We start from the raw sequence: 23,846 nt of genomic DNA on the forward strand, positions 1-23,846 counted from the left end.
ACAAGTACAACCCAGGGCAGCCTGCTCTGCAACACAGACAGCTTAGCAGAGTGATAAAGCATCAGCGGACTGCAGCAATGGAAGAATCTATGCCTTTTATTTATTTATTTCAGAAAAATACTTTCGTTGAGTTTATCACAAAAGTCATTTAACAACAAACAACAACAAACAAAATCCATACAAAAATTTAAGTGACAGGAAGAATGAAACAAATGGAATAAAATATCAGAGACAGTTACTTCCCCCTACCCCCTCCAAAATTAGGAAATTTGCACTAAAGCATAAATACGGAAGAACAGAAATTTTCCTCAAGTTCCTTTGCTAAAGTTTGGTTCATTGAGTTCAACATATTCAAAGAAAACCTACATGCCTCTGCCTGGCTTTTACAACAGCCACTCTTCCCTGCTGCCAGCAAAACTCCCCCCACAGCCCCGAGGCAAAGTAACATACTTCACTGTTTGAATATAAAACCTACCAAACAAACCATCTATTACACACTCGCGAAGTCTACTGGAAGGCTGTAAATCAAATCCCATAAACTCCATTTACTGTTGATGCAAATCAGGGTCCATCTATCAAGACTTCATCTAAGGCAAGAGACTGAGGCTGCTGTAAACCCCCAGGCACTGCAGCAAAGGCAGGGCAGCTGCAGGCTTCGAGTCACCTGGAGGCAAGGGGGAGGCATCCTAGAGTAGTCGTTCTTCCCTCCAACCAGGAAGCCTACCAAAAATACATTTTAAAATGGTGAGTTAAGGGTAAGGGGACCTGCAGGGGAACTGGAACTCGTCTTCTTTACTACTAACCCAAATGTGACGAGTAAGAAGAAGAAAGAATCCTAAACAGAAAGTAATAACACAACTGTAATGCCCCATAATGTAAGAGTCACTCAAAAATTATATGTGAAATGCTACATCTGTTCTTCCTCCGCCCCTTTCTCTTCCCAAGCCCATTCCCCAACTATCTAAGACAAAAAGAGAGAACTACTGCTGGTATTTCACAGATCTTCTAGGCTAAGGCAGGAAAACACTATGCTTCACACCAAAAATCACAGACATCTCAGTCCCCGACCTTCTTCGGTTGGATAACGGACAAAGACTACAAAAGGAGCCTCAAGCCCCCAGGAAGATTGCAAGCAATAGAACTACACTGAAAGCAAAGGCTTGCAGTTTTGCATAGTCTCTAACACTTTCTGAACTGTGGTGAAGAGCTCCTGTTTGGGGTTGGGCCTTTTTCTGCAGAAGGCACGGGGGTTTGACAAGATGGGGCGTGAGAAGAGCATCGACACAAGGAAAGCGGGCTCTCGGCATCTTTGTACGCAGAGCGGTCACGGAAAGACTGACCACAGAGGGTTTGCAATGAAAGGACTCCATTTGGGAAAGAAAAAGCTCTTTGGGCTGAAGAGAAGGCTCGGTCTGCTGAGAAATGACATGGACGTAGAAGCAGCTACTGCAGGCTTGCAGCCGAGGGGTGGTGCTCACACTAGAGGACAGAGACAGAAGCAGCCCATGGCAGCCCCTCCAGTGGAGGGTGGATTGCAGACCTCTGGGCTGACAGCACATATTGCCTCAGAGCAGAGGCTCAGCTCAGAAAAACCCAACAAACCGCCGCCACGTTTGGTTATAACAGAAGGATGAGGATTTTTGAGGACTAAATATAGGGGAGGGCAAAAAAGCTCCATCACCTATAGGCTTTAAAAAAAAAAAGAAAAAAAAAAAAAAAAAACCACATGGAAATGCTTCCAAAACAAACTGTCCCTTTTACTGGTAGCTCTATCAAAAAGAAAACAAAAAACATATAAACGTAGCATATGTTGTACATACCTTGCAAAGAGGGAGGACTGATTCAGCTACTGATATACTACACTGATCAAGTGTATGAGAGCCTACATGGCAACATAAGGCACTTGGGATACAAAGCATGATTAGCTACTGTCCGAAAATGCAGGACTGTGCATGTAGAAAAGCTGCCTGAAGCGAGGCAGGCAGGCAGGAGGAATCATTCAGCAGCCAGTTTTTTGGGGGACTGTTATGTGTCACCTGTTAACAGAGTCAATAGCTCAGCTGCTGCGAGGCACCGGCTTGGCAGGAAGGACTGGAGAGATGCCGGCCAGCAGTCGCACACGGAGGACACGTGGCAGTGGATGCCTGGGGATGGGAAGAGCCAACAGAAAGGAAAAAACACTGCACTAGATCTTTTCCACATCCTCACTAACATAAAGCTCTTTTTCCCCCTCTGATCACATCGCACCGTGGGTACTGTCGCTGCCTCCATTTCAGCCAAAATGTGTATTATCTACCCAGCAAGGGCTATGAGCAGCAATTGCACAAGGGCTCCACTTCAAAGTCTCCTTCCTCAGTTCCCCTGAAAAAGGGGGGATGCCTCTCCTGCCAGGATCTCTCATTTCACACCTCATTGAAGGTCATGGGAATGGAGGAACAAGTGGAATTTAACCAACCGTCCTCGTGTGCCTGCACATCTTCTCCCTCCGGTGCCCAGCGTTAGCTGGGGCTCAACAAGGAAAAGAGGAGGAAAGGAGACAAGACACCTACAGAAGGAGGTAAAAAACCCAACCCGACTCAAAGAGGGGCAGAAAATCAACTGTCACTCGTTCCCCAAAACACGAACGATGAGAAGGATGACTGCGCCAGCCTCAAGCTAGAATTGCACTTGGAGAGAGCCAGAGTTCAGCTGCCCGAAGGGCTGAGCAAGTGGCACGCTGAGCAGCACGTGCCTTCCTCACCCGCAAGGAAGGTGGACCTCAATCCTGGCTCGCACGTCGCAAAGCACCGCAGCTTCCCCCAACCCCGTGCCCTTTCTTCTCGCCCCGCGGAGGGAGCACACCGCTCGCCTGCTCCTGCTGCGGCCAAGTAAAACTAAAGCTACAGCCGGCTTTGCTGCACAAGAGGCACCAACAGCAAAGCCCAGCTACAGAAACGGCCCCGGAGGAGAGCTGTGGGGTGAGAGGTGCCCAGCCACTGCACGCCTGCCAAATCTAGACTGGTGCACGGCCCCCCCCAAAGAAGCTCGGCGAGCTGGCACTGACCCACAAAACCCTGGGCAGGAGATGCCGCTCCCCAGCAAAGAGGAAGCGGGGGACCAGGCTGGTGGGATCTGGAGCTCCCACGAATCTCCCGCCAGCACGTACAGGTGGCAGCGGGCAGGAGCAAGAGGGAAAGTGGTCTGCAGCAACAGATGGCCTCTGAGGTAGATTTGAGACAACTCCATCTGCCAACAGCTACATGTCACAGGTCAGGCTTTTCCTAATATGCAAGCTGCTCCTTGCAGCCCCGGCTTCCTTCCCCTTCCCTGTCATCTCATTCACAGCTCAGAAAGGGATGAAGGGGCTAGGTTTTTTGGAAGAAACCCTGCATTTGATAGCACCTTGGGTGGATACAAGCTCTGTATCCTTTGGAAACAAAGAGTGAAGCTGGTGGCTGCCGATGGCATGGCTGGACTGGTACAGTAGGGATAAGGAAGGCTATGGGGACAGCAGGAGAGGCACAGTCCCATTGCTGCAAAAACCCTTTGCAGCAGCCAGTTTGTCATCTGGACGTGGTCACGAGCCACCAGGTCCATGAGGCACACACAAGCTGGCAAAGGACCTGGGCTAACAGGAGCCAGGCCAGCACTCAGAGCCAGGCAGGACTCAAGGGTTCACGTGAACCCGAGGATACTGCTGCCCCACAACAAGGCACTGCGAGCTGCAGAGCCCCAAGCTGACCTCTTGGGGCTGGGAGGTCCAGAAAACTTTGGGGTACCTCGCCTCCTGCAGCCAAAAGGGTAAGAGGGACCCAGCTGTACCAGAAGAGCTGGGGCAAGCAAAGGCTAGGAGGCAAGTCCTCTATGAAGAGGGAAATTCGCTCCCTTCTCTGCTGCCCGGGTCTCCAAAATTAGCCTAAAACCAGAAAGGGTCAAAAAGCCCCACTTAACCAAAGGTCCACCATGAGACAAGACACGGTTGAGGTTCCTCTCTCAGACCCTGGTCTCTATTTGCAGCACCACCATGCTGCGGCACTGGCCAAGCAGTGGCCAGACGAGCCCCAGGAGAGGCAACCCCCGCCTGAGAGCACCCCTGAGCCTCAGGACCACAGAGCCCCAGCGCATTCCCCCAGGAGCCTGTTCCCGTAACAGACACGTGGTGCCTTCAAGCTGCTGTGGCCCTGACCCCAGGGCTCAGGGAAGCACGAGGGAGAGAGGAGAGGTACACGCTGCAGAAGAAAAAAAGGATTGTTTGGAACCATCTACAATGCGTTTGTAACAAGAATCCAAAATAACCAAACACTAAAATAGAAAAGAAAAAAATTGCACACTGATTTACGATGAAACAGAGGAAGGCAAAACCAGGAGGTTTGGAAAAGGCTCCTATGAGGGCAAGGGAGCAGGGAAAGGGACCTTTTTGGTTTTATTGCAAATGGTTCAAGAGAGCAAGGAAGGAAGGGAGGAGAGCAAGAGACACCTTGGGAAGATGACTGGTTTCCAAGCTGTTCAAGACGACGCTCGTGAGGACCAGGAGGAGGGGCTGCTTCTTAGTCCCGGTTTCTTACCCTCCTCCCCAGGAGACAAGCCTTTGCTTCTACGGTGATTTCAGCTTCTTGGTTCGCGGCGAGGTGCCGTTCTCTGCTTTCACCACTCCATTTTCATGGTAACCTGGGGATGGAGAGAGAGAAAACTTTATCCCTTGCACAAGCCAGAACCTTAACCTTCTTGGAGCTGGCCCATAGACACAGGGAAAGCCTCCACCACGGCACGACCCTGCTGGGCTCAGCACAGGGCAGGAGGCACCGCCGCAGCATTGCCTGCCCGAGCAGCAGCCTGCTGAACCACGGGACTGATGCCTCCCACGGTGCCACCTGTCCTGGGTTTGAGTGAGTGGTGGGGTTTTTTTTGGTAGCAGAGGAGGGGGGATACAGCGGTGACACTTTGTGAGAAGCTTCTCGAAGCTCCCCCGGCTCCAAGTCGGCCCCATCTCTGCACCAAGGCCAAGCCAATCGGCTGCGCCTCTGTGATAACGTATTTAAGAAGGGACCAGGTGACGGGCAGTCAGACTGGTGAGGAGGAGTTGCTGCAGCTGCGTGAACACCAAGGTCAGTGGAGGAACGGAGGAAGAAAGGAGGGGGGAGGTGTGTCAGAGCAGAGACCCTCCTGTATCCTGTGGGGAGACGGCAGGGTGGCCCCCCCCTGCCACCCATGAAGATCTACAGTGGAGCAGATGTTGATTTATGGCCTGTGAGGAGCCTCATACAGCCATTTAAGGTGGCTGTGCCAAAGGAGGCCGGGATCCTGTGGGAAAGCAGCCCCTGCTAGTTGTAGTTCAGCGCTGGGAGGATTGTAGCATGCGGGGGTGTCCCACGCTGGAGCAGCTTGGGAAGGGCTGCAGCCGTGGGAGGGACTCCAGTTGGAGAAAGTTGGTGACCCACGACAGAGCAGTGTGGGAAATGCTGTGGCCCGTGGGAGGGACTCACGTTGGAGAAAGTTTGTGGAGGACTGTCTCCTATGAGAGGGGGACCACGCTGGAGCAGGGGGAAGAAGTTCCAGAAGCTCCCCCCACCAAAGATGAAAGAAGCGGCAGCACTGACTGCACCCCCCATTCCCTGCCCCTGCGCCACTGGGGGAGGAGGTAGAGATATCGGGAGCAGAGCTGAGCCCGGGAGGAAGGGAGGGGTGGGGGGAAGGTGTTCTCAAGATGTGGCAATGCTTCTCACTGTCCTACTCTGTTAAGTGTTGTTAGTGTCTGTAATAAATCTATGTTTCTTCTTTCTTCCCCTAACGAGTCTGCCTTTTGCTCGTGATCATAATGGGTGATTTGTCCCTCCCTGTCCTATCTTGAATCCCAAGCCTGGCTTATTTTCCCCTTCTCATCGCTGGGGGGGGGGAAGGGGGGGAGTGAGCAGCTGTGTGGTGCTCAGTTGCCCTCTGAGCTCAAACCACGACACCACCCCAGGCACTCACCCGAGTCCCTCTTGAGCGGCTTGGCTTGCTGCTTGGTGCCGGCGGCAGCAGCGGCTCGCTTCCGACTGCTCTGCTCGTTCCAGTACTCCCGCCAGCGCCGCAGCTGGAAGTGGATGAAGCGCCACATCACCGAGGCCTGGAAGAGGCACACCAACAGCAGCACACTCATTCTGGTAGGGGCGGAGAAGAGGCAGGCTGAGAAGAGAGGAGCGAGGCCACCGCCAACCCAGCCTTCCACCCACAGCGGGGCTGGTGGCTGAGGTCCCCCTGGGTGACTGCACTGAGCACTGGAGGCAGGTGCCATCCCTCCAGCCACCAGCTCTGCTTTCTGCCATCCCCCGAGCTCGGGGCAGCCACTTCCCTCTCCCTTCCTCACCATAAAGCTCTGAGGTACGCAGAGCATTGCTGACTCTTAAGACTTCAGGGCAGGAATGAATGAATGAATGAATAGGACTATGTCAACCAGCCCTGCCCAAACCACAGGCTGCATGGTCAAGATAAGACATCCTCAGCTGCTCTGTACAGCTTAAAGGTGGATGTTGGAAGGGAGCTAAGAGAAGTCCCTTAAATCCTCAGGTGTGCCAGCAGTCCACGGCTTCAAAAAGCTTGGGAATGACCAGGCATCTGTCCTAGCAACTTCTGAACCGAACCTACAGCTGCTGTATGGGTGAGAAAGGCTCCCAGTCTTGACAGACAGACTGCAAGGCATGAGTAAGCCATCCCATCCTCTGCTGTCCACATCAAAACATGTCCAAGCAGAAGGGAACACACCTTTTCATTGACCACATCTGTGTAAGCGCAATTACAGGTGCAGAATAGAAAGCCTGCGAGCCTTTCTCTAAAAGAGGCTCGTGCTTTATAACTTGTTAATTGAGTGAAGTTATTTGCTGGCCTTTCACCTCTGTCACGGCTCTGTAGCCTTTAGGGCCTCTTTGCTCCTTCCACATGCTCTCAGCTCACTAGGACCTTCCTAGATCAGATCCCCACTAGCATTTCCAAACTCAGCAAAAACCACCTTGGGATAACACAACCAAGGAAGATATAAGTAGGGGAAATTCCTACCTGAAGAGGATATTGTTGAAGAGAAAGCTGAAGAAGTTCCCTCTCTCGGGGTCGAGGGCCTGGCTCTCCACCCGCGGCAGCCCAAAGCCCATGACCAGGATGTACAAGGTGAGGGTGAAGAGCCTGGTGACCACGAACACGACAGCCCAGACGTTAAACCTGCAGGAGGGCAAGCAGAGGTGTCGGCAGGAGCAGCCTCCAGCACTGAGCTGGAAGGTGAGAGCGAGCCCCCCGTCATGCCGACAGCTCTCCTGGCCACTGGAGGATGGAAGCCGTGGCCAGCTCGCCTGCTTACAGCTTCTCGTTGTTCTCATCCGTGAAGTAGACCAGCCGGGCCATGTGGAAGAAGAATTCGGCTAAGTACTGCAACAGCAAGAGGATCAGCCCCATGCGGGTTAAGCTAGGAGGGAAGAGAAAGAAAAACGCATCACTGGGCTGGTCAACCTCAGTCCTTCATATCCAGCGACAGCATCTCCCCTGCCAGCCCTGAGCTGCAGCAAGCACCAGCCCAAAGCCGAACCTCTCGCAGCAGCTGGGACAGGATTGCAACGGGGGAAATCCCCGTCCCCGAAACATCACAGCGGCCCAAACCAGCAGCAGAGCTGGGACGGGTCTGACAAAAAGCCCTGACCGCTGGTACCGGTGCTCTGTGCGCACACGCAGAGGAAGGGTAAGCGCTCGCCTGCCTCGTGCCATGCTGGGAGAGCACTCCAGGGAGCTTCCCACGCCCAGGGGAGACGCACCCATGAGCCTACGTTTTGGGTCCCTGGTTAACATTTGCTTTGCAACGCCCTGTGAACAGAGACCGCCCCGTGCGCTCGCCTAACACCGCCGAACTCCTTCAAAATCAGCCCTGTGGGTCTGTGAAAACTCTTTGACTGAAGCTGGGAGGTCAACTTCAGCACCACCTGCTTTTCAAAGACACGCCTTCATACCCTCTAAGCTCCCCACCCCGCTGAGGCTTCCCAGGTGACTCGCACTGCAAAAAGACCTGCTCGGCCCCATCCGTGGCGTGGGGTGGGATGCTGAGGTAGCCAACTCACTTGAGGAGATAGGCACCGGCGATGTGCACCAGGTAGAGCGCGATGCACCGCAGCTGGCGGGGGATCTCCTCCTGGCAGGGGCAGAAAGCGGCGTTAACCCCTTGCCCCTCTTCACCCGCCCTCTCCCAAAGCCTGCTTTCCCCCAAACCAGCGGGCAAACCACCTCGAGCATCCCCGGGGTGCGCGGGAGCGCCCGCCCGGCTCTCACCTTGCGAACTTTTTGGAAGTAGAGCTCCGGCAGGGCGTGCAGCCAGTATGCCAGCTGGCACAGGTAGAAAAACTTCACCTGGAACCTGAAACGCAGGGATGAGCCATGTGAGCCAGCCTGAGGCACGGCAGGACCCCAAGGACCTCGGCCACGTAGCAGCACTGGGCAATCCCTCCACCCCTTTGAAGCCAGGGGGTTTAGGAGGCATCATTTCTGGGATGAAATTATATGTTGAGCCAAGCTAGCCACGCCTGGAGGTTATCCAGATGCTTGCGCTGCAGTCTCCATGCTCTCAGCAAACCTCACTCTTGCAAAAACCAAAGAAGGGAGGACTATTCCCCACTTTGTTTCTGCTATGAAAAATGAACAGCAAAGAAACTTGCCCAAGGTGATGCAGGCAGGATGCAAAGAGGATGAGTAACCAAGCCCCTCTGTGAACACCCCTCCCTGGGGCCAAAAACGAGATATCCCCCATGCCCCAGGATCTCACTGCAGCACCCTTGCAGCAGGGTGCAGACAAAGGGTGCTGTGCTGTCAGCACCCTGCTCCCTGCCACAGGGAAAACCGTATAGAGGAAGGAAGTGGTCAGCCCGAGAACAAAATGCCCTTGCGAGTGCTTACGGAAGATAAACATGCGGGTAGTTTTCCCACAAACTCCGGGGGTTTGATATGTATCCTTCCTGAAAAAGAGAAAAGATGCAAGCCTTCAGCAAAAGAAACAGGCAGTGCGTGGTTATGATGAGGTGGGCTAATGCTACAGCAAAACTAGGAACTGGGGATGACACCCGAGTCCCTTCGGTCTGCAGCAAAACCCATGACGGTTGCGAGAGGCAAGGCTGAGCTCTCCAAAGCTCTGCTCCAGTTGGACGAGGCCCTGGTGTTCAGGGGTTGAAGGCTGCTGGTTCGGTTGCACTGAAGATCCCAAGCTCAGGATAGGATGTTTTAGGGTTTGGGCAACGCAAGAGGGATGCTCTGGAGGCGTGGGGGCGAGGTGCCTGTAGCACAGCTCCAAGCAACTGTGCTCATGGTCTAGGGGGGCTTCTTCCCCACTGGAATTTCCAACCCGAGTATCACTTAAGCAAAGATAAGTACTTCTGAAGAGAAAGGGGAACAGAAAACACCTACAAAAATAATTTCATATGCATTGCATTGTTTAATTTTCCACCCGCCTGCATTCGCCTGTGGCTTCTTGCCTTACGCTTCCAGGGCAGATTACAGGATGGGGCTCCCTTCTCATTCCATGCTTGCACAGCTCTGCCCGACATGGGGCTACACAAAGAGATGCTGGCATGGGAAATTCATCCTGCCCAGCACCTACCTGTCTCCATCATCCATGCCCTGTCTGCCCTGAGCGCTTTTTTTTGGTTGGGGGGAGGCCAGGGGAAGTGCAAGTGCTGCAACAGGTGACTTGCTCTACACGTGGGGCATTTGGGGAGCCTGTCATGGCAATGTGGGATTGCACAGGAAGCTACAGCCCGGTAGCTGGTAAGGGATGGCTCTGACACTGGGCAAGGGCAGCCCAAAAACAGTGGCATCAACTGTTTTGCCAAAGCTTCCCTCCCCACAGTCCTACGGGGCAGGAGCAATGCCAGCAGATCCCCAGAAATGCAGGCCTGGAAGGAGGTAGCTGTCCTCTGAGTGGGGCTGGCAGGACCCCCAAAGCAGTGGGGAGGGGACCTGCCCCTGCGCATCCATCCCCAAAGTTGCCAGGGATCACAGCTGGACCCCAACAGCCACCGTTAGCAAAGCAGCAGCATCACTTCACACTGACAAAATAGTCCAATCTCTCCAACAATGCCTGTTCTTCCCTCTTTCCTCCCCCAAATGACACGTTTTTACTTTGGATTTCCCTCCCAGCAATTTTGGGCTGAAACATTCCCAATGCAACCCATGATACAGCGTGGTTGCCCTGCTCTCAGCAATCCCCTCACTGCCAGCTTCACCAAGGAAGGAATCGACAACATCTGCCCATTCACCCCACATCCCTGTAAAGGGCATCCGAAAACCCCAAGGCACTGAACTCAAACAAAGAGGAAAATAAGGCTGAGAAAGAAGGCAGGTTCCAGAGCAACGGATGGAGATGACAGGACCAGGCATGATTACTGGGGTCCAGCTCCAAAAATTTTTTAGAGCCCATTTGCTTATGCCTTGCATGAAGCAGGAGAAGGATCTCCCCAAAAGGCCCTCACTTAGCGGCTGGAAAGACCTGCCACACTTGAAAACTAAACTTGCTGAAATGTGCCCGTCTTGGCCCAGGGGCTGGCTGGGGTCTCTCTGCTGTATCGGAGTTTTGCACTTCCAAAACCCACAAGTTCCACCCAGGGAACCCAAAGCCCGGCCAGCCTCGGGCCTTACCGTCACCACGACGTACAAGCACCAAATCACAGAGGTGAGGTGGAAGGCAACCAGCTGTCCCGATTCATTGAACTTGCTGTGTTTGACCTTGGAGAGATGGAGACGCCTGTTGATTTTCTGGGAAGGAGCAGAAGAGAAAAGGAACAAGAAAACATGAGCCACCGGGTCACCAAGCCTCCCTCCTCCTCCCCATCCCAAGCAGCCCCCCAGAGATGAAGGCTCAATCATCACCAACTCAACCCCCAGACCACCCCCAGAACATTGAACTGGAGCAGGGCCATGTACCCCCACGGTACTCGAGATATTTTGGTGACTTGAGATGCTGAATGGCACTCACGTCCAGCGCGTACTCCTGCACCACTGCATGCAGGATGATGGCGATGAAGATGTAGAAGAGGATGGTGATCAGATCCTTCAGCCCATAGTGATACTGGACCAGCTCCCCGTCTGCAAAGAGACCAAACGGTGGGTCAAATCTCCATGACCCAAACGATTTCCAGGTAAGGGCTTAAGGGTTTTTCACTGGGGGCAGGGGGGGAGGCTATTTCCAACGTGCAGCTTGGATGGGTCATGCATGTGCCAGTGGCTGCAGGGCTGGAAGAAAAGTCTCTATTCTGAGTCATTTCATCAGTAGAGGGTGGACAGGTTTGCTCTCTAGTACAAGGGAGGTGACACTCAGGACACTTCAAGCTTCTCCTGCCAGAGGTGAGGGGCTGGGGACAGCCCGCCTGTGGAGACAGGAATTTATCAGCCTGGAGGGACAAAGACCCAGAGGCAGCGCTGAAGCAGGTGATGGGCAGGCAGAGCTTGCTCTCGCTCTCCAGGACACCCCACTGGCAGCATTAGGGCTTGGGATGGGATTTCCACCCCCTCGGTTATCGTCCAACACCCGGTCCCTCCCACTCACCCCCCAAAAGCTGCTGGAGCAGGATTCAGCTGCCTAAACGCCTCGTGCTATTAAGAGATCTGAGACAGCGGCACGGGTCTGGTGGATGGGAAATACGCCCCACGGGAGGCCCTGCCCATCTGGAGCAACAGGAGATCCCACAGCACCCAAAATACCCCAGCTGTCTGCATTTAGGCAACTATTTGCAGCCCTGCAGCTTAAGGGGAAGAAGCAGGGTTGGGAAAGCTGCTGTTCTCGTGGCATGCTGCAGAAAGTGTTGCGATGCGAAGCTCAGCCCACCCGCAGCAGCTGCTCTCCCTCACCCTGATCCTGTCCAGCCTCTCCTAATATCAATGCTGGGAAGTGACTTGTCTGTCACCAGCCCTGTTTTACCCTCAGAGCTTCAGCCCAGATTTCTAAGATTTGAGGTAGATGAATAAAGTTTGAAAAGGATTTGTGAAAACACCTGACTTAAGGATGTGAAAAGACCTGGTCCTTAGGAGCCCACTGGCTGGGTACTGTGTAAACCCAGAGATAAAAACATTGCCTGTATCATCGAGCTCGTAACCCCCGGTGTCAGATAAAAGAATTGCAAGACTAAAGAGAAAAACATTATGCATGTGTGTGATTGCTCTGCCTCCTCCCTTCTCTCTAGGGCATTTCAGAAGCTGCTCTAGCAGGAGCCGTGCATACACTGAGCATGGGAGAAGAGAGCGAGATCTGCCAACTGACAGGCAACAGCATCCTTGTTGTGAGGGATGTGAAACAGCCTTGGAAAAATTCAAGTGAGCAATAACCCTTCCTCCAAGCAAGCTCACTGAATGAAGTTCTCTCTCTCCACGGCCTCAGCTAGCTCATGCCCTACATTGATATCCCAATACCTGGTCCTGGTGAAATGGTTATGTGCCCCCATGGAGATTTCTGGTAGCAGGGAAGAATAAATCACTTAGCACAAAGGCAGCGGAAGTTTTCTGGACTGTGCCATAGGGGAGCACAGACCACAATTTAATCTGGAAGCTAATTTCTTTAATCATTCTGTTCAAGGACTTGAAAAGCAGGCCTTTTATCTTCCGCGTGTCTGCCTCATCCTAGTTTCACTAATCCCAGCAACCCTGCTCTTCCCGTGGATGATTACTCAAACACTTCTAATCAGCTGCAGTTTTCTGCCACCAAGCCAGGCTCCGTGCCCCAGGCATTTGGCCCATCCTGAGCCCAGAGCTTTACCCAAACCACCTCCTGCTGCCCCCACGCCAGTGCCTAGATCCCTGCCAGGGGCTCTCTGGTAGGAAGGCAGCTACTAGCAGCCAAAATAAAAACAGGGACTGAGCCTCCAGCTGCCTCCTGGCTGGGAGTTGGGTCACGTCCTCTCATCCATCGGGCTCGGACCTGAGCCAGCTTGGAGCCTCCTTGAATTACACTCTGCGTGCATCAGGACCATCAGCTGCCTGGAGCAGGGATGCTGTGCAACACGTGCATCTCCGCACCCCCTCATCCTGTGCCATCCCCAATAAATAAAGCAAGACGGGAATTATCTGCGTAGCCCCTGCTGCTTGGCAAAGAGTTAAACCCCTCCTGCTCCTAGGCAGGCACAGAGCTACTCCAGGCATGCAATCAGGCAATTTGATCTTGCCTGGCCAGGCTTGGAGGAGGATCCTCACCCTGCAGAACGCACAGAGCGGCCTGATCATGGCAAAAGCAGGGTAGAGAAGAAGCCCTAAAACCCCCCAAAAAGCATTTCTTCCCAACCCTGGCAGCATGAAGGCTGGCAGACACGATCAGCATGTTCTGAGCCATTCAAACTTTGCTTTTCCCCCACATATCTTATTTTAAAAATCTCCTTTACCAGCAGACAAGGGCCCAAGCAGTGCACATCAGTAAATGGTGAGCTCAGGCCAGCTGGCAGCAAGGAATTGGGGCAGACCATGACTCGACCCTCCCCTTGGGGTATTTGCAGCAGAAGCATCTCTTACCTGCTGTAGGCACACTAACATTATACTGAGGTAAGATAAACAGGAAGGCAGTCTTGGCTGTAACCTGTTAAAGACACACAGAAACGAAAAAAAAAAAAAGGCAAATCAGTTGTTGAATCCATTCCTCTGCCACCATTTACTCCCCTTTCCTACTGTGCTGGGAAAGGCAAATTGTCCAGGGAGATGTGCAAGCACCGGCTTCGCTCGCAGAAATGCCTTTCAGCAAGGAGATTTCTAGGGAAGAGATTTGCCAACAGGGACTCGGGATTGGGAAGGAGAAAGAGATGTATGTATAAAAGAGGGAGAAACCCAGAAACCTGGAAAAGCAACATAGCTCTAAAAGCCACCAGCCAGCCTGCCAGGGGAAGCTCCCTGCTTCCCCTCGAGGATGAGCATCCCTCCAGTAGCATGGACCATCGTCACACGCGACCTGCTGCTCGGGGGACACTGGGAGCTGGACCTAGAAGGCCATTTGCATTAATTAAAACCATCCCTCATTCCCGACCACTCTGGGCAGCCACACTGGGAGCTCGGTCTGGGTAGGGATGGCAGCACTCAGCACCCGAGCGAGCTCAGAGGCTGCAAAGCACCATGAGCTACACATGAATTTAATCCCCGCACCTTTGTGGAGGCTTCTCTAATAACAGCAGCTGTGGGACCAGTGAGGCCGGGGACCCCTTTAGAGACCACACCGGTGCTTGTGAGGGTCCCACAGGGCAGGGGAAAAGCAGCTTTGGCAAAAGAGCTGGCGCTGGCCACACACAAAATCCCAGCCACGTGTCCAGCACCACAGGCTGGCCCATAAAGGGGAAAAAAAAACTTGGGATGAGACACCAAGTTCCCCACAAACCAGGGCTGTGCTGCTTGCTTTTCATTCACTGCTTTTAACTCAAGGGAACGATCCCTGAAGCAAAGTAGGAGGCTTCACAGTGCTGGGGCAAAGCCGAGCACCCCATCCTGGTGCATCTGCACCCCCAAAGCAGCACGTCCGAGACGGACGCACCCTCGAGCCGGGGCCAGAGCAAAACCTGGTGTGCAGGCATCCAACACCAAACATACCTTCATCCCATCCAACCCCACGCAGGCAGAGGGCTCCACCAGAGATTTCGATGGCTCCTCAGCCACCCCTCCAACAAACCAGCTTCGCAAGTGCCCAGCCTCATATGCAACCAGCCCCACCAAAAAAAAAAAAAAAAAATCCCACGCCCGTCGAACGCCGATGGAGATGAACTGCATTTCACACAGGCATAGCTTCAACTGTTTCAGAGCTGCAGGCTATTAAAAACCCAGCTGGAAATATTGCCTCACGTCTCGCAGGACGTAGCTGCAGGGGGGTTCACGGGGGCTTTGCCAAATGTTCCCATCCCACCCCCACAAGCATTGAGCAACCGGCCGGTGGCTCCGCTCTGCCGGCACAGGCAGCGCTGCCCATCCTCTCGCAGCCCTGGCTGGGGGATAGCAAACTCCACGGCGTGTTTTCATGATATTTGGGGATTTTTTATTTTTTTTTTTCCCCACTTATAAAAAGAAATCCCACATGTTGTGCTCTGCTTGTGGAGGAGCAGATGCGAGAAGCGCTCTGCCAAGGGAGATGGAGACCACGGGCAGAGTTTGGGGTGGTAATGGAAAAAGCGCATCGCCTGGCCTCAAGCTGGCTTAAGGACACACTTCTGGCTCTTGCAAACCTTGCTGGCTAGGAAAGCGAAGTTGCTTCATCCCAGAGCGGTACAGCACAACCAGGACCTGGACTCTACATCCAAACTTCATCACAAGCTGGCACTGGGCATGAAATAAACACATGAACCTGGCGGTGGCCAGGATGTTGCAGGGATGGGTGGCCGTGTCGTGGATGTGCCGATGGCAGCAGGCACTGCAGGTTTTACATCCAACTTGAGTACCTGGCTGACATCCAGAGGTGTAAACAGCTGGAAAACAGACATCATTGCCAAATTAAGTCTTCTACCTGCTGGAGGGGCCATAAACCAGACCTGTGGGTCTGAGAAAATGACCCCAGAGCACCTCTGGGGCAGGGAGCAACGCCTGTACTGTGCTCAGCCTTGACACCATTTGCAAGGACTCTCCTAATCATCTTTTCTGGAAGGCCGGGTAGGAAGGTTCCCTCTGTAGATACTTGAGGATCAATCAATGCTTTGTCCCATCTCCATACCTGCCTTTGCTTCCCACGGGCTGAAGGACCACCAGAAGCTTCAGGGGCCACCTCTGCACCCCTCCACCTTTCATTACAGAGAGGTAGTGGGTTGTTTTCTAAAGCCTGCATAAAATGTTTTACAGCCTAAGATAAAACCAACCTCGTGGACAAAGGCAGACTGCTGACAGACCGATTTCCAAAGAACTGCCTCCCTCCTCTGGCTGCTGGACGGGGAAGCCCAGACAAACACCTGCAGTCATTCACCAAGGGCCACAGCAGCAGTACCAGGGGCCAGATTTAAATTTCAGGGTGTTCAACCTCCCCACCCACCTCTGGGCATCTCGCAGACCTTACGCAGAGGGAAGGTCTCCTCTCAAGCACTAAAGGCCTTCCTTTCCTCTGTGAGCAGCCGGGAAGAGTTCAGACTGACCACGGAAACATCTGGCAACATGCAAGATTTGACCCTTCGCCCTGCTGCAGTCCCCACGCACGCTCCCCTGTGGGCACCAGCAAGTCCTTAACAACCAAGGCAGCATTTTTGGACTTGGCTTTTCAAGGGCTCGCAAGACTGGCTGCATCTCCTTTTGTGAGCACTTGTACCTCGATGCTTTCCTCGCTTGCAATTGCACAAGAAACCCAGAACGATGTACTTAGGGTCCAGCTCAGCTCTATCCTCCGAGTCTCACCACCCACCAGGCCACCAGTGTCACCACCAGCACACCCTTGGCCAGGTCACCTCCACCTCCCCGCTACCACCACGAGGACATCTCAGCTCAGAGGGGCAAAGAGTCGCAGCTTCCAGTAGCCGAGGCAGATGACGGAGCATAAAACACAGGGGACAAATCGCCTTGAGCACGACACCGGTGACATCCCTCCATCCTGGAAGGTGAAGGACACCCTGCACATCCACAGAGGAACCCACGTCTTTTTGTTGTGGCTCACAACACACCCCTCAGCAGCAGGCATGGAGGGATAAGTGACTTGACCCGAGGTTGTACCTGAGCTCCATCAAGCTAACATCAGGCTCCAAAAATCCCATGCTGTAGCTGTAACTCCTACAGCATCCCCTCCGCTTCACCAACTGGGAACACCCATGGTGCACCCACTGCTATACACCCCTGCGTAGCCTACAGAGACAGAAACATCACCGAGGAGTGTAAGCCTCCTGGAAAACAGGGAGCACTTAAACCATGACCTCCAGCTCCCCTGCAAGGCAGAAACCAGGTTTCCTTGGCTCGGGAAGGAGCGGCGAGCACCGGGGATGGCAAAGCTTCAGAGCTCGCATCGAGCATTTTGGAGGTGGAGAGAGAAAGGAGAATGAAATGGGAAAAGTAATGGGAAGAGCAACATGAGGATTATTCAGAGGCACAAGACGCTCGCTGTCTGTTTGCTCTCAAACAAGATGCTGGTATGGGAGAGGAAGCGCCAGGAACGCTCCTGCCTTGCAGGGCAGCGAGCAGAGCTGGAGCTGCTGCAAAACTGCTGCAGGCAGGGGCAGAATTGGACCTTTCCAGGTATTCTTATATTTTTTTTTATGGTTACGCTGTCAGGCCACCTCCTCAACCTGCTTCTTTGATTTTCTCCTCTTAACTCCAGCCTTTTCTCAAGGCAGTCAGAAGTCCAAACCCTACAGAGCATCCCTCGGGTAGGGGTTTTTTATGCAGTGGGAGAGGGATTTGTCTGCACGGGACAAGCTGAGCAGGGACCATACAGGAAAGGCTGTATATTCCTCATTCGCTCCCTGCCCTGCATTAAGGGAAACTTTATGCAACCCACCACTGCCCAAGAGGGTGAAGGAGATGCTCCTCATCCCGGCCTCATCCTGCCTTGCATGAGGGATGTGCCTGAGCCAGATAAATTTGGGAAGCAATCGTCCTGGGAGCTCTCTACAGCCACGCAGAGGGAAGAGCATTTGCAGCAGCAAAGGGGTTTCTGGTGGTTAATGACAATAACCCAGGGACCAAAGGGCAGCTGGACGGTGAAGCAGCAAAACTCAACGTGTCCCTCAAGACCAGTTTCCTGCAATGCTCAGAGCAGCCAGGCCAGGGCTCAAGCTGTTTCTCACAGTGCAATACAGTTAGAAATCAAACCAGAGCATCCACCTCGCAGCCCTCGATGGCAGGGTGATGGATGAAGCCAAACAATCCCACAGCACTACTATGCATTTACTACGCAGCTACTCTCTGATAACGCAGTGACCAGAAAAATTCTTACCTCTGCTAGCCTGGAGTTTGCTGCCTAACAGAAAGCAGCAAAGCTCCCCCCATCCTTTTTAGAAGATGCTGATTTTGACCTGCCACAAAACGCTGTAAGAGTCCAAGCTAAAGTCCCAATTCCACTTTTGCAGACATACAAGCGGCTTTTAAAAAAGGCAGCTCTGCACCCCTCCCAAAATCTACCCTCTGCGACTCTTAAACCCTAATGTTTTCAGGAGAGACGAATCATTTTTGAGCATCTTTTCGTAGAGAGGTACCAGGTCACTCTATGAAACCTGGCTCCATCCCCGAAAGCCTCAGCCCGGTGGGATTTGCAGAGTCCGTGCTGTCTTCACGGGGAGCCCCCAGGCACGCAGCCACCCCCACGGTCCTGCTTGGGTTAAAACAGCTTCAGAGGAAGGAAGCGGCTCCAAACCTCTGGCGGGGGAGGCTGGGGGGAGTTTCTGCAGTTTGAGCCGGGAAAATATTTCCAGGGCTTGAAAAACAACTCAAAGTAATTAAAGATAAAATGCTGGCCGCAGGCTTTTCTCACAACTTAGGGTTTGCTTTTTTTCCCCCCACCAGCCAGTGTTTATTGAAAGAAGAACTTGTTGATCCACAGCGTGGATTGACACAGGCCCTATATGCAAACTAAAGACCAAACTTTGGACCAAAGCCTTTAAAAGTAAACAGTTGGCTTTGACAAAAAACCCTCCCCGAGGGCGGCACAGCTCCTCTGCTCCCACAGACATGCTCATTCCCCAAGCACCACACGATTACCATTGCCTCATGCTCCCTCCTGTTTATTCCCTTTTTTAAAAGCAGACCTAAATTCTGCTTTTATTTCCCCCTTTCTTCCACCCCACTCTCCCCCAGCTATTCAGCCCTTAAGCTACCCACGTGCCTCAGTTCCCACATCTGGCAAAGACCAGGGGAGGCAGCAACACGGTTTGTTTTCCTTCATTAACGACGGGAAGGCCTTAATTTTTGCAGAGTACTACAGAGGGGATTGGGGAGGGGAAAGTATATTTAGCAGGAAGCCTGGAAATAGCAGCTCATTCGTCAGCTGCCTTCATTTGACAGTGTCACAACCCAGTGTTTGGGAGACCGTGACTCACTGCCACAGCTCTGCGCACGAGGGAAAGCCCAGCAAGGGCACGGCATCGCTTATAATATCATGTTTTATAATTTTATTACCGTCACCTCATGCGTGAGCATCAGGAGCTGCTCCTTGATTTGCCCCTGAGCTTGTAGCAGCCATTTCTAGGCACTGAGAAATAAGACTGAGCCTCCGTTTCCCCATCTTACAGAGATTATGACAGCAGCCACCATCTAATATAGAAACCCCCTCAAAACCAGCAAGGTCTCCCCCAAACTCAACCCGCACGGAGGCTGATCGATCTGACACCGCACGCAGGAGCCATCCCAGATGGGACACAGGTCACCAGGGCAGCTGTAGGTTAAACCCAGCCTGGCCTTGGCTTCATTTTTCTGCAAAGCAGAGTGGAAAAAGATATGCAAAGCGATTTCTGTGCAAGGACGGAAAGCACCTGTTTCGCGTTTCTATACGCAGTCACTTAAAATGGGAGTTTTCTTTCCAGGTGCCAGTTTGCTTCTGGATGGAACAGCCACACACACACAGCAAAATCCCTCCCTGGCACCACGCAGACGTGCAGCGGGTGTGTTTTCACACCCTGAAGGCTTCGGGCTGGCTGGGAAGGCAGAAAACCCCACAGCGCCCAGCTCAGGACCACTCTTTTTGGGGGGGATCCCCTCCAAGGCCTAGGCTTCCCTCCCTCAGCAAGGCCATGGTCATTCTAAAACGCACAAAATACTTGGAATAATCAAGTCCAACACTCCTGTAACAACTGGCGAGCAGCCTCATGCCACGTTTTGTGCCCCCAAATCCCCTCCTCCCTGGAGCCGGGATGGTTCCAGCAGCGCAGCCGGGCTTCAAGCGAGATGCGAACGGTATCTCCATCGCGACTGGTACCCACTCCCTGCTGCGGAGAAATTACTGGGCTGGTGGAGCCCATTGATCCATTTGGATGGGGAAGAGGCTGGCGTGTCCAAAAAGCTGCTCAAGGCGAACCTCGCGCCACGTTTGGGGAGGGGGACACCCACGCCAGCACTCCAGCATCACAGCAAGCAGGGTGCTGGAGCAAGCAAGCACTCAACTCCCAAGGGCCGTCTCGGAAAAGGTTAAAAATCTCATTTATGCCTCCCCAAAGAAACCTCCTCTGCAGGAAACGGCCTATTGTGAGAAGAATTCAGCTGTTTCCGCTGAGCCTGAGCTCGGCCTGTGGCCACCTTGGCCACCAGCGTTGGGCAACCTGGGAGCCCAGTTGCAGGGTGGGAAGCAGGGCAGTGAGGAGGAGGAGGAGAAGGGATGACGACATGTCCCCGCCACCATCACAGAGGAGGCGCTGAAAAGGTGTCGAAAGGCAGAAATATCTGAGCTTCCAGCAAAACTCACCAAAGAGGCGGTGCAAAATGGGCACGGATGGTTTTGGAGGGCTGGGGAAGAGCAGGGCCTGATTTCTCCTCCAGGGGAAAAGAAAAGCAGAAGGAAAAAAATAGTAAAATTAAAAGCTCACAAGGACCAAAAGAGTTGTCCCAAGCCCCATGACGAGGGGAAGACGAGGGATGCTGCTGCTGGGCAGGGATGCAGTGGGGAAGTGCAGGGGGAGAAGTGTTGAAAACCATCCCAGCACGGTGAGTGCCATCTCCCCGAGGTCTGGCAGGGTAGCAGCAGCACCAGCAGCAGGAAAATGCTGCCTCTCAGCAACCCGGGGAGACTTAATTAAAAGACATTAAAAAAAAAATCAGAAACACCTCAAAACCCTCCCTGCCACCACCTCCATGGGGGGTTTCACCACATCACATTTCAAAATCGCCCTTGGAGCATCACGCCAACCAAAAGCCCTCGCAGCAGCGAGCCCAGGTACCACCTGTCTACGATGGGGTTCCTGTCATGCAACCACAGGCACCAACACCCCAAAAAAAAAAACAGCTGCGGGGAGAAACCCTGCGAGAGATGTAACCTCAGCGACTTTTTTTTTTTTTTTTTTTTTTTTTTAAAAAAAAGTACGACTGTGAAACTTGCAGCCCAACTTTGCAGCATTTGCATGCGGTTTTGGAATACAGCTGGCCCTCTTGGGTTAGTTTTGAAACCCTTCTGACCTTAAAATAAATACATACATGCACATTGTGCACTGGAAGCGACTTGCTCATTCAATGCGTTTGCAGAAAAAAAAAAAAAAACAAAAAAAAACAGGCGGGGGGGGGGGGGGTGGAGGGGGAGAAGAAAAAAAGAAGGGGGCTGCCACCGGGAGGGTATTAAGGAAATGGATTTCCTCCTCCTGCGATTTGCTACAGAAGGAGCCTTTCCTCCTCCGCCAGGCCCCCCGGCCACCCCTTTCCCGTCCGGATTTGCTTTGAAACGTGGCACTGCGCTGAAGGGGAGGGTTTGTGCGGGGGAAGGGGGGGGGGGGGGGGGGAGGTTGGGGGGTGTCCGATCCAGCTGAGCTGCTGACCACGGCTCGCTGCCCCGCACCCCGGATTAGGGTGCCCCGGAGCCAAGCGAAGCTGCACGGCGGTGGCCCCCAACCTTCCCCTGTCTCTGCCCGGAAAGAGGAGAAAAAGCAAACCGGGAGGGAAGGAGACGGAGCAAGGGGAAGGCGGCATTCCCGGCATGGCTCCGCACCGTGCTGGGGAGGTGGCGGGGCAGCGGAACTTCCCAGGGTGTTTTTTTTTTTTTCTTTTTTTTTTTTGTTTGTTTTGTTTTTTTGTTTTGTTTTTTTTTGTTTGTTTGGTTTTTTTTGTTTTGTTTTGTTTTTTGGTTTTTGTTTTTTTTTCTGGTCACCCCAAATGGGAGAAGGTTTCAGGCGGAGAAGCTGGGGGATGCCTTCTCATGGCGGAGCGGGATGGGGGAAAGCCGGGGAGCTGCTGGCGACTGCGCGAGGCCCGGGAGCCCCCAGTGCTTGTCCCACGGCGCGGGGTCAGTAGGCTGAGGAGAAAACACCTGGAAAAGGGCTAATGTTACCAAAAAAAAAAAAAGGGGGCAAAAAAACCCCTTCTTCCCCATGTCCAATAGCAGGAAATAGCAATGTGGGCTTGACTGCTCCCTGCATGTGACCGGGCGCCCGATGCACCCCTCTGTGCTAGGGAAGAGGTGCAGGGCTGGGGCTGTCCCCAAAGGCACTGGTGGGTTTGCAGGAGAAGGGGGGGGGGGTCACCACCCGCTGTGCTCCCCGCTTTTGCAGCCGGGGACCCCGGGCAGGGCTGGGGGTGGCAGAAGGATGCACCACCCCAAAAGCCCGGCTGGGTCCCCATGAGGATTTGCGGGGGGGGGGGGGACGACACACACACATGCATGGTGGGAGGTGGGGAATGAATGGGGTGGCGCTTCGTACCCCCAGACGGAGGGGTCCCGCACCCCCCCAAAGCCCCCTCCCCATGCGGGATGGGGGGGGTCACCCCGCCGGAGCGCGGCACCCCCTGAGCAGAGGCAGAGCCGGGGAATGGGGGGGGGGGGGCACCCCTTGAAGCAAAGAGTGGGCACCCAACACTCCCCCCGTCCACAGCGCGTGCGGCCACGCACCCAGCCGGTCCCGGGTGGGGTTGACCCCAGTATACCACCTCGGGGGAAAAAGACGGAGCGGGGGCTGGGGCTGGGGGGGGGTTGGGGGGGGGGGGGGGGTCGGGGGTCTCACCTCGAACATGAGGGCGATGAGGACGATGAGCACCAGGCAGAAGCCGATGTCGGCGTGGTTGTGGATGAGGAACTCCTGGCTGAAGAGCGGGTGGCTCTTGGCCCGCCGGCGGAAGGCCATGGCCGGGGCCGGGAGCGGAGCGGAGCGGGGAGCCGCCGCCCCGCCGCCCCCGCCGCGCCGCGAACTTCCCCGGGCCCCGCGCAACTTCGCGGAGCTCCCCCACGGCCCCGCGCAGGCGCCGCCGGAGCCCTCCCCGCCTCCCGAAACACCGCCCGGCCCCCGGCCCCCTTCCCCTCCTCCTTCCCCTCCCCGCTGCCCCGCGCGCGCCCCCCGGAGCTCCGTGGAGGGGGGGGGGGGGGGAGGTGTGGAGGCGCCCAGCGGGGGGATCGGAGCGCCCGCGGCCGCGTGTTGTGCGTGTCGGGGCGCCCCCAGCCGCGCCGGCAGCCCGCATCCGGACACCCACCCGCGTCTGCGCCCGCCTAATGCGCGCATCCGGGCGCCCACCGCCACCCGTGCCCGCCTGCCGTGCGCAGCCGGACGCCCACCCGCGCCCACCTAACGTCCACCTCTGGGTGCCCACTCGTGTCTGCGCCCACCTGATGTGCGCGTCCAGACACCCACCCCCCCACCTGTGCCCACATACCATCCACGCCTGGATGCCCGCCCGTGGCTGCGCCCACCTACCATGCACTTTTGGACACCCACCCCCCTACCTGCGCCCACCCACCGTCCACACCTGGATGCCCACCCGTGTCTGCGCCCACCTACCGCGCACATCTGGATGCCCCCCCACATCTGCACCCACCTACCATGCATGTCTGGACCCACCCCCCACCCGTGCCCACCTACCAGCCACACCTGGGTGCCCACCCGCGTCTGCACCCACCTACCACGCACATCTGGGTGCCCACACCCATCTCCACCCCCCTCCCCCATGCACCCCCAAGCCATGACTGCACCCAGCACCCACCCGTGGCCCAGCACCCACCCCCCCCGTGAACACCCTGACACCCACCTGCCTCTGCACACACCCACCCTCCCCCCCCCAAAGCCCACAGCCCCGGCGCTGAACCCCCAAATCTCCCTCCCCATTAACCAGGGAGAGGCCAGAGGTGCGGGGTGCCCCCCCCCCCCCCCATCCCCTTCCCAGACCCGCATCCCAGCTGGGGCTGGGGAGGAGCAGCCACCAGATGCTTCACAGCGTGGACGGAAAAATGCTTCAGCCAAGTCTCCAGGGCCGAGCGGTGGCACGTTCGCTGTTATTTATTGAAGCCAGTCCCTAAAAAAGCCCCCCCCCCAAAGCTCCCCACGGAG

General features: G+C 54.7%; 1 protein-coding gene across 1 annotated transcript; it reads right to left on the reverse strand.

Moving 5' to 3' along the window:
* Positions 1–78: 78 nt before the first annotated feature.
* On the reverse strand, positions 79–22,782 carry TRAM2 (translocation associated membrane protein 2). Its single transcript, XM_042803424.1, has 11 exons — positions 22,533–22,782; positions 13,474–13,537; positions 10,955–11,064; positions 10,618–10,734; positions 8,884–8,942; positions 8,263–8,347; positions 8,055–8,125; positions 7,307–7,411; positions 7,012–7,170; positions 5,950–6,119; positions 79–4,647 (listed from the first exon to the last, which is right to left on the reverse strand). Exons 1-11 carry the CDS (start codon positions 22,650–22,652, stop codon positions 4,574–4,576), a joined length of 1,134 nt encoding a protein of 377 aa, XP_042659358.1. The 5' UTR covers positions 22,653–22,782; the 3' UTR covers positions 79–4,573.
* Positions 22,783–23,846: the final 1,064 nt, after the last annotated feature.

This window comes from Tyto alba, unplaced genomic scaffold, assembly GCF_018691265.1.
Source record: "Tyto alba isolate M040663 unplaced genomic scaffold, T.alba_DEE_v4.0 Super-Scaffold_40, whole genome shotgun sequence".
Taxonomy (NCBI): domain Eukaryota; kingdom Metazoa; phylum Chordata; class Aves; order Strigiformes; family Tytonidae; genus Tyto; species Tyto alba.